Here is an 18,832-nt window from a genome sequence, read left to right on the forward strand (position 1 = left end):
AACTTCCTTGTGTTTCACTGGCCAACAGTCCCTTCTCTCCGTCAAGGCTATCACAGTATCCTGTCCTCTTGACCTGATCCTGTCCCAACTCCTCTTGTTCCTCTGATTGTTTCTTCCCTCAACTCTTCCCTGCCTACCTGTCCTTTGCTTTTGGTGGAAAATGCTTCTCCTCAGTACTTATGGAAAAAGTAAATCAAAACTATCATTGACCCTGTGCTTACCTCATTGTGCTGCCTTCAACTTACCTTCTTTCACTATTAGGATTCTTGAAAGAGCAGGCTTAAAAACTCACTATCAAAGCACGGGCTCACAAACAAAGCATGGGCTTTGTTCCCGTGGTCAGCTTTAAAATTTCTGTAATGTTATTTTTGCTGCCTCTAGTGCCCAAGCAACCTTTCCTATCCATTTTCCCCTGAATTCCTTCCCATTTATGAATCTTGTAGAGTTAATGGCAATCTTGTGACCAAAGGAGCAGCTCACTTTGGCCCTCATCTAATTCTGTATTCTCCAGCTATGGCTCTTTCATGCCTATTTGATTGTTGGCTCCTCATGTGGAAGGTCTAGGCAGTCCAAGAGGCACCAGGCAGTTAGCTCTAATGCCTCCAGGCGAGCTAAAACAGCCACAGCGCCCACTCCACCCCAGCTCCAGCACCCAATGTTGCCGCTCTGTCTCTGAAGGTGTTTTCAGTAATAATGAGTCAGTGCGTCTATTGGAGTTGGCAAGATGAGGAAAGTCTTCAAAGAGTCTTCTCTTTTTACTCTCCTTCTGACTTTAATATCATCCCTTCACAGGATACCAACACACTTGCAAGTACTACTACTGCAGCCCAATGCCAAAACCTCCTTATGTATCCAGCCACCTGATAGAGAATTTAGCAGTGACCAAGGCTATAATTTTGGGAAAAGATCTTGGTAAATGAAATGCATTTCTCTCCAAATCTACTTCCCCAGGAAGATCAGTTAGGAGTCTCACGCTAACTTCTTGGTTGGAGAGCTTATAGATAGTCTATCTTCAAGTTATCTGTTGTTTGCTGTGTTAGTTCTGGAAGACCACAATGTCTGAAGGATGCCCATTGTCATGGCTTCATGAATAGCATGTCTGTATTGGGAAGACTATTTCCAAAGGTGCTGTTCTCCCATTCTCCTAGGGGCATTCCTTTAGCCTTCAGACTCAATCATCCAAATGGTGCCCCTCCTGTAAAGCCTCTTCCTCTTTTGAAGGTAAAATTTATTCATCCCTCCCCCATGCCCCTGCTGTTGGTGTACTTACTACATCCTGCTGTAAAGGTTGATTTTTTTTTTTTTCTCCTTTCTGTCCTCCTTCCCCATAAGACTACATAGCTTTTTGACGGCAAGGACTGAATCATTGCTTAAAACAGAGTGGCACCTAATAGGTACTCAGGAATATTCAAGTCATTGAGTAAACACATGAATGGAGTGTGATGACAGGAACATGGGTCAACCAGGAAGCTATTTAATTACCACTTATGAACTCTGCTTTGGTCTTCCTTATAGGTGGACATTTAGATCATTGGATGATAACCCCACCAGCAGCACTTAGCCTCTCCTTATATGTAATTGAAACCAAGAGGAGGTGGGCACAAGGGTCAAAGTCAGGATAGGATCTATCTTGTTGGCCTCCTGGCAGCTAAGGACCTAACTGAGCTCTATTCACACTGCATTTGGGAGAAATTTCTTTAACTCTGTGCCAAAGATGGTAGATTGGCTTGACTGTTCTTTGCCTAGAAAAAGTGTAACTGGTCCTGGAAACAGCTGGGTTTATAACAACTGCCAGAAAGCCCCAAAATTCCTTTTAACCAAAACAATCTAGAGGAAGTTTACCTATTTATAAGCATCTTTCTACACTCAGACTACTTGGTTCCCTTGGTGATGGGTCACCTGAGTCATGTAAGAGGAATTGACTGTAGCTTCTGTGATCCACATATTTGTATTTATTTTGGACCTCTTATTTTTAAAGTCTGTATAATTTCCAAGTTTTGAAAAGGCTTGCATGTGAGTGATGTTTCTGAGCTTGTGATACAGCCTTAGTGATTTTGGCATCTCCCCTGAAGCCCTGTGTCTGGCAGCCGGGGCTACTTGCTATGGGTTTTCTGGATTTTGATAAGATCCTCTTGACCAGGCAGCCTAGAAACACTACACATTTTTGTTGTTGTTGTTTTGTTTTATTTTCTTATTGAGCTAAAAACACATGTTATCGCAGTGGCTAAAGAAGGAAGAACCATTCCAAGACTTATCCAGGGCCAAGGCTTACCCAATGTATTGTGTTCAAAATCCCAGCATATGTACAGGCAAAGAGCCATCATGTCATTTCACATTCTCTGACCCGGTGGAACAGTGTATACACTGTGGCCAGGATCCTAAAGGAAACAGAATTTATAGCTTATTAGAAGCACTGAGGGGAAATGTGACTCTAGCTGGCTAGACAACAAGCCTTGATATCAGGAAAGGAAGACAGATGTGTTCCGAGGACCCCAAGGCAGGAGCTCTTACAAGCAACCGTTGCTCTGAAAACCAACATGATGGCTTAGGATTTTCTCACACTCCTTACTTGCATACCAAATGACACTCCCCTTATGACCTCCCTTGCCCCATTTGACTGCTCTGGAACCAACTCTGTCCCAATGTTCAGTGAAGTGTAGTGCCGGCAGGAGGTCAGCTGCGGAATGCTACAGAACTGCCCTCACCCAGCATCTCTGAGAGTACACCAGAGCATGTGTGAAGGGGTGCACTCCTGGCAGATGCCAGCCAGGCCATAAAGGAGTCATGCTCCCAAGGATTCTGCTGACACCAGCCATGGCATCAAGCACTTAGCCCCCATCTGGAACTCTGTGGAGAGCCCGCCATGGCTATCCCTGGGCATAGCTGCAGCGGAGGGGCCAGACTAGGAGTGAGCAAGCCCCATGGGTCTGACCAGCCACTGCGGACACAAGGTGACGTCTTTAGGAGGCTGCTGAGGGTTGATCTGGCTGGTAAAGCTCACGTTTAACCTAAACTTGACCTAACTTCTAGATTGGAACAGAAATAAAAATTCAAGTATTTATTATTAGTCATTACTAGCTATTGAAATTCTCAGTGTACTCATTATAAATGTGTATGTAACACATAGTACTTATAGTACTTAGTAAAGTGCTTGTAAAGAGGAAAAAATTGTGGCCGTAAAGTTATGACTCAAAATGTGAGCACCTTTTAAGGGATGATGGAAAAGTGAACACACCTTTCGCTATGTGGATCAAAGGCACGGTCCCGGGGCTATTTGCTGACAGTGGGTTCTGTGTTGTCATGAAGGCCTTTTTTCCCTTTCCAGCCTGAAAGTATTTTGGTTATTGCTCCCTTGGTGGTTTGCACAGATTTTTATAGATATTTCTTAGGTGTTCTGATCAGAAATATTGCCTCTCTTGTTCTCTTGCAGAAAAGGAGCGAGTCAATTAAAACTTTCAGTAGAAGGGATGAGCTGCTTCTACCTGAACTTTGGTCTTTTAGCCTAAAAAAAGCCATTTAAATGATTTCTATATTCCTGAGATCATTCAAAAGGTGTTTATATTACACAGAGTATCCTGTTATAAGAGCATCCTGTACTTTTATTCCCACATTTTAAGGTATATTGACCTAAGTGACTGTCTCTGTTGCTCTGCGAGTTGTAGTTTTTCCTATTGAAAGGCTGGGAAGCCTAAGACGAAGTGGTCTGCCTGAGATCACTCGTGGTTAGCCATAGCCCTGGCCTCCTACTCATTCCTGGTTTGTGCTCTGGGGAGGAAGACACTAGGAATTCTGTAAATGAATATGGAAGCTCCCCAGCAAAGTCCCCAGGGGTTCCTGCCTTGAAGTCTGCCTGGGCAAAGGGTGGGGAACAGAGAACCTGGAGCTCTCAGCCTCCCGGCTCCCAGACCTGGCATGTACAGCTGTGTGTGATGTCTGATTCTTCCAACTTCTTAAACGGTAGTTAGATATATTTATGTAGTTATTTACCTTTCCTCTATTCATTTTCCCTTGCACTCTTATATCTTTTAGACTTTAGCTCCTATTTATTTCTTGTTTTATTTGAACTTAGTTTTTCTTTTTTTTTTTTTTTTTTCTTTTGTGACAGAGTCTCCCTCTGTCGCCTGGGCTATTAGGGTACAGTGGTGTCATTGTAGCTTACTTTAACATCAAACTCCTGGGCTCCAGTGATCCTCTTGCCTCAGCCTCCCGAGTAGCTGGGACTTACAGGCGTGTGACACAAGGCCTCACTAATTTTCCTACTTTTAGTAGAGACAGGGGCTCGCTCTTGCTCAGGCTGGTCTTAAACTCCTGAGCTCAAGCAATCCTCCCACCTCGGCCTCCCAGAATGCTAGGGTTAACAGGCAGGAGCTACCACACCTAACAAACTTATTTTTCCTTATCCCACATCCTGCAACCCCACCCTCCCAGCCCCCAGTTGATGCCTGTTGCATCTTGTGTTCATTCCCTGTCTTAACCGTCTTGCTCTACAGGGGAGATAAGAATGGAGGCAAACAGGCGAAGGACAGAAAGCCATCCATTCCACACACAAACACTGGGTGCCTTTTGATCCTGGCACATCCCACACAGACTCGCCTTGTGTCACAAAGTAGATTCTCCAGTAGCCCTCAGTGATAATCCTGGTTTTAACTATAATTGGCTTAGAACTGACAACCCTGTCTTAAAAATTGCCAGTTTAAGCAGATCAAGCAACAGTAGGCAGAATTCCTTTGTAATTCAGTTCTGTATCCAAATAGCAGGAATTCTTTCCTATAAGTCTGTTTCCAAAGGAGTAAATTTCAGTCACTTGATCACCCTTTGAGACAAATGCATTAGCCAGGACTTTTGGTTCCAAATAACAGAAACTCAATTTGAACTAGGCCAAGAGGGGACCAACAGAAAGGGCCTGGATATATCTCCATCTTTAGACAGCATGAACTGGGGATGAGAATGCCACCAGTCTCTCTCTTGGCTGTGGTCTGCTTTTCTGTGCATGTTGGCTTCATAGCTGACTCCTGCTGCAAACCAGCTTTTTCCACATGGAGGAGGACATGGTCAATGACCACTTCAGAACCAGAACCTTCTAGTACCACCTCCACCATGCTCTGTTCCCAAGTTTAAAAATTCAGAGGAAGGATTCCAGTGAGCCAAGGTTGGACTGGGTGGCTGGGAGCTGAGGATATCTCTATGAAGATGGCAGCTCTCGCTTGTGCCACATGGTTACAGTAAAGCTGATGATCCCAGCCTACTCTGGATGGACTAACAATAGCTTCCATTAAAGCAGGGTTCTGAAGAATTCTCTGCCAGGGTTCATATGTGTCTTCTCTATTCCTTTCCCTTAGCCAGAGAACAAGGAGGAAATCGACTAATCTGGGATTTCTCCACAATTCATGATAAGGTTTCTTTTTGGGGCCTTAAATATCCCCTGGTAATCTCATCCCTAATTAAAATGCAGTGTTCCCCAAGATATGGAAACCTTTAATTCTGGAGTCTGCTGGCATCTAGGTCTCTGTACATGAGGAACTTATTAAGAGTAAAATTCTTGCTTACTGATCCAGGGGAGCAATGGGAGAGGTAGGGACAGGACTTGGTTTAGATTAGGCTAGTGTCCTTGTACAGCCCACACTGCCCTTTCTTTGGGGACTATCCCTGGGATCTTGCTGGTCAGTCCTGTCCCTCCTGGCTACATGGCAGTCCTCTTTCTGTATTCTCACTGCTGAGGCTGATTAGCTGTCATGATCACCCCCAGGATCCCCAACCACAGAATACCCTGCCCAGATGCTACATCTCCCTGAGCCTCTCACTTAGGGATGGCTTAGAAAATAGCCCCACCTTAGGCTGTTGATTGCTTGAGCTATGTATTAGGCCTGCCCAGCCCCAGCCGCAGTAGTATTTTGGGTCTTACAGAAACAGACCCATAAGACAACCTGTAAGAGTCAAGGAGGTATGTTGTCACTGATCCTGAGGACACTCTGGAGTATCACTCTCAAAGGCTAGGGAAAACCTTGATGTGAAAATTGTAGGCTGTGTTTTATATGCTTTCAGGAGATCTGGGTATTAGAGGATGGATTCCTTATATCCAAGACTTTGCTCAGCCTCTTGAGAGCAAAGCTATGATAAAGGCAAAGATGGTTTGACTTCAGTAATCTTGCCTAAAGGTTCTGAGTCCTTAACAATATACTTTCAAGACAAAGTCCTTGTCCTGCTTCAGTTCTGTGGTACAAGAGATATAGTGTGTCTCACTGTGGCATTCTTCAATTAAAATGGGAGAGGATATGGAAATGTCAGTCAATAGGCAACATTTCACCTCCATTGGATACACAGATCACATGGCCCTCACAATACTTTGAGGTGACTAACGTGAATTTCATTTTATTTTTAAATTTTATTTATTTATTTATTTATTTATTTATTTATTTATTTATTTATTTATTAATTAGAGGTAGGGTTTTACTCTGTCACCCGGGCTGGAGTGCAGTGGCAGGATTCATAGCTCATTGCAGCCTCATACTCCTGGGCTCAAGTGATCCTCCTGCCTCAGCCTCCCAAGTAGCTAGGATCACAGATGCTCATTGCCATACCCAGCTAATTTTTTTATTTTTTGTGGAGATGAAGTCTTGCTATGTTGCCCAGACTGGTCTTGAATTCCTGGCCTCAAGAAATCCTCCCTCCTTGGCCTCCCAAAGTGCTGAGGTTACAGGCATCGGCCACCACACCTGGCCAGAATTTTAGTATCATGAACAGCTCTGACCTTGGAAAGCCTGGATGGGAAGATTGATTTTCCCTCTATCATATTTGTAGCAATAACTGTCAAAACAGGAGAAAATTTGATCAAATATATGTAACACAGCTTAGTACATTAGTAGTCCATTGCACAGGTCTGGCCTGGGGGCTAATGTCATTGGTTGAGGAAACATTAGCTCTTTCCTACTTATATTCATCTGTGGAGGATGGAACAGGGATGATACCATCCTTTACATTCACTTGTCATCCCATAGTGGGGAGAAATCTAAGGTTAGCATGTAGCATCCTGCAGAATTCTACTAACTTTCTTCTCAGTGGAATGTGGGCATGGTTCTTTCAACCCGACTTCATGCTGGAGAGCTGGACAGGTGCTCTATCACTTCACCTAATTGAGAATATGAACAAGACTTTTCAGAGACGTCACCAACCCGAAATCACGCAGGGACCAAGATGTATGACCTGAGTATTGATCCAAGCCTTCTATTTGCAATTCCACTATTAGAATTAAGGAAGCAGGTGTTACCCTCTGACACAACAAGCTCTTTTTAAAGTAGAGCAAAATAGAGGTGTGTCCTAGCACTGTCTTTTAAAATATGTTTCTCAATACATTGGAATCATTTGATAACCATGTGGTTTTTTTATTGCCCTGATAATGCAGCCATTTTATTCATGTAATGCAAGAGTAACATCTGAAAGTGGTTGAACCTATTGCCCAATTACTGGAATAAAGAACATACATCTTCACTCAAACTCAAGTGCTTACCTTTGGCTGATGAATATGGGCATCAACAAGATAATCCTCTTCTTGGCCCTGATCTTGGGAGCTTTCCAGGTTCTTCTGGTTCTTCTCCACTTGGAGGTGGCATTTGATCCTGGCCTGTGCTGTTCTGAGGAGCTGCAGTTTTCTTAACATGCAGTCTTGTCTAGATGGTGAAAACATACAGCTCTGGACTTCACTGAAAGCAAAGGATGGCAATTCTGTGGACTTCTGTCTGAAACATTATCTCCATTTCACTGCTGTTTCATACCTTTCAAAAGCTTGCTAGGGAACAGCAGTGATTTTGGAGAATGTGTAGAAGAGGAAGGCACTCTGTTCCCTAGAACAGGAATTGGGGTGAGGGACCTCTCTGCTATGTGCACCACTGCTATATGGGCCAGTGTGGCCACTGGGAGAGGATTGTCCCCTCAAGTCTGCTGTGGGAGGGGAAAATTACCAGGAACCACTGTTCTAGGTCCTCAAACAGTGCTTCTAGATTGTAAAATATATTTTAATTAATAAAAAAACATTTTTGTAAGAAATTCAAGCATTATGGTAAAGTGCCCTGGACAGTGCCTGGCATGTGTTGAGGGCTGCCTAAGTGCCTGCTGTGTATTTACAGCAGTGTGCTTGGGCCATATTGCACCAGTCTCCATAGAATTGCTTTGGTTTTGGGCCCATATTGTCCATTAGCCTCTGAACTATTTTGAGGGCATCACACAAAAGCATTGAGTTCTTCTGGGCTCTGTTTACTGTCAGGATGTCGTCATGGATGTTGTTTATCCCATTACACAAAGTTTCTCTGTGAAAACAAGAGAAGTTTCTCCCTTGCCCAGGAATAGTTATGCTTCCCCAAGGCAGTCAATTTTATTTTATCCTACTGATCTGGGTGCTTTTAACTGATCGTGCTTCTCTTTTTCCATTGGCTGCTAGAGTGGATCCAGACTTTTGATTCACTTCTAGTATGTGTTATGGTCTCTATGGCATGCATTTTGTTTATGAACTGACCTTCAACTTACTTTCTTATCCTTATTTTTGTTTGTTTGTCAACTGGTAAAAATAGCTGCCCCTCTGGGTGATTGTATGGGCTGACTATTATAACAAAGAACATTAATTTAAATAAGGCATAGTTGGTGTGGTGCTTGCTGGAGTCTTGTGGAAGGAATCTTCCCTTTGGTCTTCCTTCACTTCCTGCTGGAGAAGTGGCAGCCACCAGTGCTAGGCAGCTCCATGCTGATTTTGGCACTGGGGTTCCACGCGCAAAGCTTCACGTGGCTGCCTTGGTCCATTTCTATTCTCTGTCCACTGAAAATCACCATCATGTGAGTTCTTTGACGAATTTGATCTGTTATTAAGAATTATTTTCCTTTCTTTTCTTCCCGGGTTCTGAGAAAATGTAGGTTATAATGTGTCCTTGGATGCTAGTCAGAGAGTTTGACCGTGTGAGAACTGGAATATTAATTAATGTAACAATAATAAACTGCTGGCAACAAAGAAGTCATTTGCAATTGTTAAGGCCCTTTGTCTGTGGCATGAAAGAGCTTCCATAACAATGAACAAGACACAGACTCCAGAGAGGCTGGAGTAGCAGGCCATGAGTGGTGTGGCTGCAGGTGCTGTGTTTGCCATCTAGATGTGCCTGGCACAGCTGCCCTGGGAGGTGGCCCCTGGGCTTGTCCTCCCATTGCACCCTCAGCACTACTCACTCGCAAGACACCAGGGTTTGCATGCAGAATGCTTTGTCCCCATTTCTGTCCTAGGACTGGGCATCACTCTGTCACCTGCCCTCACTTAGGCAGTTCATTGGGAAGGGGTGGGACGTGGGGAGGAAGGAGGTGCCCTTTCTCATGGAGGGAAGTGGGAGTGCCCGTTCTAAAAGCTGAGATGTGGGCAAATGGGCTCAGGACAAGATGGGCCAATGCTGGGCCTTTCTGACTCACCCCTTTGCACAATCATGACTTTCCTCTGGGGTGGTGGACACCTGCCTCATGAATACTGGAGCATTGGTTTCACTAGACCAGCTCAGATCATCATGATAGCCATTTACCATTTAGCAATAAGATTTTTTCTAGACTGCCAAGCGTCTGAATGGCCTATCACAGGGCAGCCTGGTTTCGGCCTTCCATTTGGCATGGAGGAAGGGGCATTGGTGGTGTTGGGGCCAAGTCAGTGCCATTAGTGACTCCTTCCCTCCTCTTTGCCCACAACCAGGTCAGACGCACCCTAGAAAGTGACAGCTTCTGTCTCTGCTTAGGGCATTTGATAAGATTCTGCCTCTCCTCTACCATTTCACATCTTCTCCCTTTCCTGTTTTCTGTAGTTTCTGGCTCCTCTCCATTTCCTGTGTTTTCTCCCTGAGATACCTCTGACTGTTAGTTAGCTTATTCTCTAGTTGTTTCATCTTAGCTTGCTTCTCTCGGCTCTAGCACTACAGAAACATGACTTGGCCGCCTGGCTGCCAAAGCCCTTGTTGGGGGTTGGCGGGGGGAGGATTGGGGTGGGAAGAAAGAGACATGTGAGTAGATGAAGGGCCTTGTAGTTGCAGTTTGCACTCCCCATCTTCCATGCTCACTGCGATGTTCAGGTTGAACCTCCATGCAGCAAGGTGTGCCTTGGCCTCAGAGAAGCCTGGTGTGGAAGTTAGGAGATGCCAAGATCTGGGCATGAGCTGTTCCCACATAGTTCTTTGGTGAATGGTACCAGCTCTCTGGTCTCCTCAAAGAGCAGACCCTCGTTGTTGCTGAGCGCTAGAGGCTGTGACTCCAGCTAAACCAGACCCAGCAAGTCCAGTCAAGTCAAGCACTGCTGGGTCTGGAGCTCCACCGAGGCCCTCCTGGCCAGAGGTGAGGTCATCCGGGGGGTGGTTGTGCCAACTTCCAGGGCACACCTTTCCGTGGCATGTGGTCTGGTCCTCCTCGTGGTAGTTTTGAAATCTTGTTTCCTGTTTTTGGTGGGTGGTTTTGTACATATAATCAGTGAAACTATCCTGACAAATTGCATACATTGCATGTTCCATTTGGAAGTTGGCAAGATGTTTTTCCAATCCTTTAAGTGTATTCTTTTTTTCTCCTCCCTTTAGTCCCAGGTAAATCACCACGGTGCTGCTAGCAATGAAACCTACCAGGAACGCCTGGCACGTCTAGAAGGAGATAAGGAGTCCCTCATATTACAGGTGGGTCCTTTATGGTGGGAATCAGCGTGTCCTGTTACCTTCAACTCTGTAGCTTCCCTTAAGTGGGAGGGAGCACATGAGCTTTTCTCGGCTGGGATTTTTCTGCTCCCAAAGTGTATGGTTTTGTGCTGTTTTTTTTGTTTGTTTGTTTGTTTGTTTGTTTTGTCTTAAATGTTCTTTTCTTTTTAAATGCCCTCTTGCCAGAATCACCAAAGTGTATGGGTTTAAAAAAAGACTTTTCCTGAAATAAAGGAAAAAGTAACTGGGGGCACAATTTAACTCTGGATTTGGCTTTTGGGGCTGTGAATTCATTTATTTATCATGTACTACCAAGTACCTGCCTCTGTGTGCGGGAAGCCCTGTGGCCAGTCTGACTGCCAGGTACTAAGAATGAACAAAATGGGCCCTGTCCTCCAGGAGCCCCTGAGTCATGTCACTAATGAAACAAAGCTGTGCGTGATACAGGCCTGAGGGTGAACGCTAGTGGGATCAAGTCCAAATTGTCTGAAGCTGGATCTAGACTGATCACTTTCATGCCAGATCTCCCTGAGCTGGTGACATGGGCTAAGCCTTTGATGGCTCTCTTGCTTTGAAGAGAGAACTCCAGAACTTTTCATGGAGAAAGATAGCCAAAGGAACACTTTCACTTCTGGAAGCTTGTGTTCCCTGATAGAACATAAAGTTGGGCATTCTCACAGGAAGTCTGTTGCTGAAGCAGGAGCTCTGTGTTGTGTTAGCTCTCAAAAGTATAAATTGATATAGCAAACATTTACTCAAAGTCTGGTATGCATCAGATACTAATTGACAATTTGAAAAATATGAAACTAATATCCTGGTTCCAGCTCCTTAAAAGTTTAAAGGTCGATGTATAAGACTGGTAGTGGAATTGAGGTGGGTATCAGGGGTAGGCTGTCTGGCCCCCAGGCTGTGGGCTTTAGCTTGGAGCACTAGGGTTGTAAGGCAGCAGTATGTTTTTTTTTTTTTATCTTATTTATTTTATTTTATGAACATAAGAATAATAAATGATTCTAGAGACTTTCAAAATTATAAAAGAACTTAAAGAAATGGGTTAACAATTTGTTTTTTTCTGGTGTTTTTTTCCTTCTGCCCTGCCTCTATTTTAAATGATTGAGCTCATACCAAATATACAATTTAGCATTCTAGTTTTGTTTTTTTCTTCACTCCACTGATTTGTTCATTATAAAATAATTGAGTAGCCATGACTTGTGGAATGCTAGTTTTAGACACTGGGTATGCAGCAGTGAACAAAACAGACGAAGTCCCTGTTCTTGTGGATCTTCTATGTGTGAGAGAGAACAATAAACTAATACATAAAATATCTCAGGCAGTGATAAGTACCATGGGAAAAAAAAACAAAGCAGAATGAAGATTGTGTAGATAGGGAAGATCTCCATGGTAGGAGGGATCTAGGGAGGCAGTTGGCAGACACCTGAGGAAGGGCATTCCAGGTGGAGGGAGGTGGGTCAGTCCAGCCCACACACTAAGGCAAGAGTGTGCTCCGTGTGTGGGAAGAACAGCAAGGGGCCATTGTGGCTGGAGTTGGTGCCTGGGAGGAAGGGTGGTGGGAGAAGTAGCAGGGGCCAGATTGTATAACACATTGTAGAGCAGATGTTTAAGGGATATGTAATTTGAAACTCCATCCCAATGACATGATTAATGAAAGAGTATCCAAGTTAGTTAGAATTTTGCAACAAACAGTATGAAATTGTAAACGTTTGAACCAGGACCCTCATGGTTGAAATAGCACATGCTTATTTAGAGAGGATTACAATTTAATAAAGAAGTCCTGTGTAATAATGTTCTCTTTTACATTCATGGTTTCTTACAATTCTGAATTCTTGAATAATCCCCATTTTAAATAATCCTAACACAACTGGAAAGTTACTTGCCAGTAAAGTCAGAACTCAACCCCCAGCGGTTTCTATTCCCCCAGGAGCTTATGGGCAGATGCTAGGAGTTGCTCTTATGTGATCACTGCTGTTCCTCAGTGGACTCACGGAGCTGGTTAGATGGATCCTCAGCAGGATAAAGCCGCTTGCTTCCTTCACACAGCTGCTCAGCCAGACTGACCTAATTGGAGATCTTGGCCCAGAATGTTTTCCTTTCCTGGCTCTACTTGTAGAAGAACCAGGCAATTACATGTAACAAAACACTTTGTTTCCAGGATTAGTTAAAAACAAAACCAAAATCTTTTATAACTTCATTATAATGTAACATTTTAATGCAAGGATTTTTTTTTTTTTTACTTCTGTATCTCCCAGTGCCTGAAATTATGCCTAGCATGTAGTTAAGGGCTCAAAAATATTTGTTTTTATTGAACAAAGGTCACATTTTAAGTTCTTTTATATCTTGTCCCAATTTTTTATACCCCTCCTTTCATAATAGTTAAGAGTCAGCATTGAGGTTCATAAAGCCCCTGCTGCAGCCCTGTCTGTATATCTTCAGTCTGTCGTGCACCTGATGAGCTGTAGAATGCTGGAGACCAACAGCACATGGCCCTAGGGTGTGGTGTAGACCATATAAATGTTAATCCTCATAATAAGATTAACCAGAAAACATTCTTCCCAAACAGAAACTCTGGATCCCCGAGAGCAAAACCCACCTCCCAAAATCCTACCTTTTTGAAAGTGGAGTTAGCAGTCAAAAAGGCCAGTGCTGATAGTGTTGGGCCACAAGGGTTAAAAAACAAATCCCAACAAAGGTTTGTGTGTAAGATGGACAGAAGCAGCCCATTTTTGGATTAAAAGTGAAATGCTAGCACATCACGCATCAACTCCAGGAATATGTTTCAATAATTCATCATTTGGGATCATAAAAATGGAAAGCTTAAAGTAGCTGTATTAATTTAGGTTAGTTCCTTTTTAAACAGAAACTTTATAATTCATAAGGTTTATTTAAACACTCAAGTGAATTCACATTAACTCTTTAATATTCCATCTATCATTCCATTACAGACTGAGAAATAATTTAGGATAATCTATACGTAAATGGCAATGACTCTAACCAAAAGGGTCTAAGGCATCCCAAGTTACCAACCGTTGATTTCTTTACTTTTAGGAGGCCACTCATTCTCTTTATCTTCCTGCTTTGAGCCATCTCTTAAGAAAGGAAAAGGATCCTGGGGCAGCTTACTAATAGAGAAGGCTATGAAAACCCTACTTAGTATGCATTTGGGGCATAATTTAATTGGTTTAAATGATGCATTATAAATGAGTTTTTATTACTGATAATTAATATCTTTTCAGTAGAGATTCTCAGGGTTCTTCAGAAAGATGAAATTTTTTCCCTGTCATTGTATATACAATGTGACTTCTCTATATTTATGATTTAGAGTCATGTTTTGGCCTGTGAAGCACAGAAACCTTTTTGGAGCCAAGTTTTGTCAATGCTAATACATGCCCTTTTACATCCCACATTCCTTAATTGCTTCAAAAGCCTCACCTGATAGGTGAGCAGGCCTCACACCCTTATGAGAGAGGTAAGGTCATTGGCTGGTTTCCATGGAAGTTTGAATTGCTCTTCCCCATGAGGTGGCGGAAGCCTGGGCAAGCCAGCTGAGATGTGCCTTAAGGTAGGGGCTGTCCTACAGGAGACACGAGGAGCAGGAGTCCAGCCCAGAGGCAGCTCTTGTGGCTGCTGAGTGTTTTTCTCTTGAGTCTGTCATAGAGCAGGAAAGGTGATGCATGCTGTTCAGGCAGGGGCTGAGGCTCCCTGGTAAGGTAAGACTCTGACTGGAGTTGCCCTTGACCAGGACAATTCCCCCACCTACTACCCAGCAAAAAGTAAAGCTATTCCTCCCATGGAACAGTCAGTGGTGAGGTCTCATGGCTCACCTATGCGGGGAGACTTTCCTGCCTCTCCACCACTGCTTTATTTTCTGGAACAGGTGAGTGTCCTCACAGATCAAGTGGAAGCCCAAGGAGAGAAGATTCGGGACCTGGAAGTATGTCTGGAAGGACACCAGGTGAAACTCAATGCTGCTGAGGAGATGCTTCAACAGGTAAGGGCGGTGGGGCTGAGGGCCCTTGGGTTCTGAAGCAGCTCAAGTGCTGAAGTCCCTTTGTGTGCCCAGGCCACAGCTCCCACTGCTTACTCTCCCATCCTGCCTAGAGCTGGGCTTGGCCCTCAGTGCATAATGTTTATACAGCAGGTGAAACCAGCCTGAACACTGAGAGTGGCAGGGGGAGCAGGGCGGAGAAGGGCTGGCCTGAGAACCTGTTGAGAACCTGCTGAGCTGGTTAGACAGATTCCCAGGCAGCGCTTTCTCCAGGCCTGGTGTGGCCAGGGAGCCCTCATCTCTCACAGGAACCACACTTTGACTGCCTGGCATCTGGGGCTTTAGAAAGTCAGTTCTCAATTTAATCTGTGCCCCTTTCCCACCTTGTTCTGCACCCTCCTGCTCTGTGTGGTTGATAAAAGTTATTACATAAATAATATTTTCATTTAATAGATATCAGAATGAAAAAAGAAATTATTTACCTGCTCCCTTACCATTCAAATAATATCTTCTCCTTGTTTCCTTTTGGTCCCTGTTGTTATGTTTACATTTAATTTACAAAGCCATTGTCATACCAGAGGTGCAATTTAGTCCTCAGATTTTGTATGCTTGCTGTCATATAGTGACTTTTTTCCATTTTTAAGTTTTGCTCTGTAGGCATCTTTACTATCACTTATAATAGATTATTTTGGCCAAGTATCATAATTGACTTAATCATTCTTTTACCCCTGAATAGTTTTACTGTATTACAAGTAATGAGCTGCAGTGTTTAGGAAGAAGGGGTCTTTTCAGAATTGTTGAGAAGCTAATTAGATTTTTAAATAAAATCTATTAATATGACATATCTAATTAATAGATTTTCCTAATTTAAATTGTTTTTGCATTTTAAGTTATTTTGAAAATTAAACTATGACTAAAATTTGTGTGTGTGTGTGTGTGTGTGTGTGTGTGTGTGCCTTGTAAGTTCCTGGTATAGCCCTCGGCACATAAAAGATCCTCACTAATTATTTAAAGAGTGAAAGTCCCTTAAAATAAGTGGATTCAATTAGATGACTGATGACTGTTTATAATCTTTCTCCCAGAGTACTAACATTTTTTTTTATTGTCCTGATCAGCATAAGATTTAGATTGTTTCTTGACAGCATAGTAATAATTAAAGGCTTTGCATTTTACTTTTAGTCTTAGGATAAACATCTTAGTTCTGGTGTTTGTTTTGTTTGAGTGCATTTGAAGAACTTTTTTACAAAGTATTTTTATACATATGTCTTCATAAAAACTAGTTTCAACAGCTCAGGAGCTGTTTGTTATCATTTCGTTGCTGATTAATAAGTTACTACGCTAATGGCTAGTTTGATTTCCCATTTAGATTGTATGCCATTTCTCTTACTCATAATATTCTCTGAAAATCTGAGTAGCAGTAGTAGTTGAGTGTTTTTTTTCCCCCCTTTCAAGTTGAATGTTTCTTTTGAAGATTCAGGAAACAAAATATCCTGATAGAAAAAAATCTCAAATGGGAAGAAAGCATTTTCATAAAAGGTGCATAACACAGCCCACTGGACTGTATTTTCAAGTCTGCACAAGGTGTCGTTTTGAGGTGGGAATGATAAGGGAGGAAGGTGATGGAGTGTTGTAAACAGTCCAGAGAGAGACCAAGAAAATTTGAATGTGGCAGGGAACGTGTCAGAAAAATGTCAGAAGGCTGATGTTTCAGGAAGGTAGTCGCTGGCGAGTAACCACATAATGAGAGGTCAGAGAATGGCTGCATTGTAGTGCCTGAGTCATCTGCAGCCCGCCCCGGCCTCCCCTGGGACCGCTCTCCACACCTCTCCCTGGCAGTGTGTCTGCTCCAGTGTCAGAGTCTGTGTCGAGGAGATGTTGGTTCCCAGCACCACCTGGGGAGAGGCTGTCTTGTCCCTGTGAGCATTATCCCATGGATGGCAAAAGTCTTAACCTCGATTACCCTTTTTATCCTGTTTGTTCTAAATCCTCTTTCTTGTGTGCTACCAGCGTGGTATCAGCCTTGTGGTACCATGTGCCACAGAGGTGGATGTCTAGACCTGTATGTTGTACAGTATGGTAGCTCTTTATTTGCCACTTCTGGGTTTCAAAGGTCTTCGTGAACTTGATCAAGTTATTTTTATGCCCATAAGCTTTCACTGTGTTCTCTCAGTCTTTCAAGGGTAAAATGATAAGAGTGTGGAATAATCCCTTCTTGACACATTGTGAGTTCAGGTCATAGGATGCATTTGAGCCTCAGCTCCCACTCACGTGTTTGCTGGGCTTGGTGGTACCAGAGCTTGAAATCTTTGAGTTCCCAGCTCCAAATCCCAAGTCAAATGTTCAGCCGCACATGCTGCCGCTCTCCTTAACCTGCTTGATGCTGTCTGTAAAGACACTTGACGGTTGCCCCACAGTGCTGACGCAATGCCATCGACGGCTTGGAGTGTGTATGTGTCCTGCGAACTGGGGGCAGGCAAACACTTGCCGGGTTTGCCTGAGATATCCTGGGCTGCAGGGCTCGGCTTCTGATGGGAGCAAGAATGACTCATGGCCTGGAGGCAGAGCATGGAGGCAAACAATTGCCTCTCTCTGCCAGCCTCCGAGACTGGTCCTGCCCTGAGCCAAGCCTGGCCTCCTGCTCAAAGGCCTTGGGAGGCTGAAGGAGAACCTTTCACTGTCTCAGCGTGGGGCCTTCTGACTGCCTGTGGATGAGGTGCTTCCCCTGGGAGTGCTGCTCCTGATCACCCCGCGCACTGAATCCACCCTGGCTGCTGCTGCAGCTGCTGCTCACCTCCAGCTGACTGCCCACGTAGGTAGGCCTGGTAATGCTCGATATTCCCGTTTCAATACGAAGCTGGAAATCCGAATTTAAAGATTTAAATATGTCTATTTTTAAAATATTGGCAGCTTATTTGAATTTAAAAAATGCTGCATGAATGATACAATACATACCTATAGGTCAAGCCTGACCTGCAGACCTCCAGTCTGCTAGATTTTGCCCCCTCCACTGGCTAGAATAGCAGGAGGAGGACTTAAGGAAATCCAAATCCGGTGAGCACAGCCGAAGCGCTGTGCGTAGATAGGCTCTAAGAACTGAGCTGTCACTCCCCACAGCCATTCTCCTGACTAATGTTAGCCTCCCTCTAGGAACCCAAGGGGGAGGAGTTAGTTCCTCACTCAATTTATAAGCCATGGACCCCTCAGCCTGGCCTGGCCCCATCCCTGCTCAGTGCTGCTCTCCCAGCTCTCATCTGTTTTTGTCCACACGTGAACTCATCCACCCTCCAGAAAGAGCATGAGGACCTCTCCTGGGGCAGACAGGCAAACCAGGACCAAACAGAACCAGCACAGGGGCAGATGCACATGGGCAGAACCTAGATTGTGAACACGTTTGAGGGCAACATAGTAGTTCTTGTCTGTAGCCCTCTGCAGGGTGTGGGGTGGGGAGGGGACACCAACGAGCATCTCTCAGGACTGCCTATGGAAGCACCTACCTAGATATGGTCTCAGAGCATGTCTGGATTGCCCAGGAAACTTTCCCCATTAACAAGAGACATTTCTCAAATGGATCTTTAAGGGGGAACAACCTGAGTCATTTTTCGTGGTCTGAGGTAGTCTGAGCCAGGGTATAGAGCTCAGAGTGCTGGGCCCTGCCTCTCTGGTCCTTAAACAAGTCACGGTATTACCAGCTGCACACGGAGGCCAGACTTGCACCCTAGGAGTCCAGGCATGGACCAGCAACCTTGTTCTGACTGGCTCAGAAATCTCTGTATCACAGGAAGGCTTGCCCTTGGTCTGCCAGTGTATTTAAGTTCTCTGGTGACTTTTTTAAAAGTGGGCTCTGTGGGCTTTCTAGGGTCCAGTATCTTCCTGCCCAAGTACCTCCACCCCTGATCACCGACCCTTCTCCAGAGGGGGGTGATCTCAGGGAAGAAGCTGGTGCTTCTCAGTGGATAAGAGGTTTTACACTGAGCTGGCAGCCAAATGGAGTATTTTCTAGAGACTGGCCATCTGCAGGTGGAACAAATGTCAAGAACAGAAATGATGTTCGGTGTCAAAAGGAAAACGGGGCAAGGGGTACAGTGGGGAGGACGAAAGGATGCAGACCTCCTTGTGAGGACACAACCCTGCTTTTGGAAAACCC

The 18,832-nt window shown here is 44.2% G+C and overlaps 1 protein-coding gene across 9 annotated transcripts in view; it reads left to right on the forward strand.

The window, feature by feature from the left end:
- PPFIBP2 (PPFIA binding protein 2) overlaps positions 1–18,832 on the forward strand; it is a 134,717-nt gene that overhangs the window by 64,511 nt on the left and 51,374 nt on the right. For 7 of the 9 annotated variants that reach the window (XM_045557425.1, XM_045557414.1, XM_045557415.1 and 4 more), the window contains 2 exons: positions 10,578–10,670; positions 14,578–14,691. In XM_045557425.1, coding sequence (XP_045413381.1) covers positions 10,578–10,670; positions 14,578–14,691 — 207 coding nt within the window. Of the gene's footprint in view, positions 1–10,577; positions 10,671–14,221; positions 14,411–14,577; positions 14,692–18,832 lie in introns of those variants that run through there. The other 2 variants (XM_045557417.1, XM_045557419.1) reach the window with 2 other exon arrangements.

This window comes from Lemur catta, chromosome 7, assembly GCF_020740605.2.
Source record: "Lemur catta isolate mLemCat1 chromosome 7, mLemCat1.pri, whole genome shotgun sequence".
Taxonomy (NCBI): domain Eukaryota; kingdom Metazoa; phylum Chordata; class Mammalia; order Primates; family Lemuridae; genus Lemur; species Lemur catta.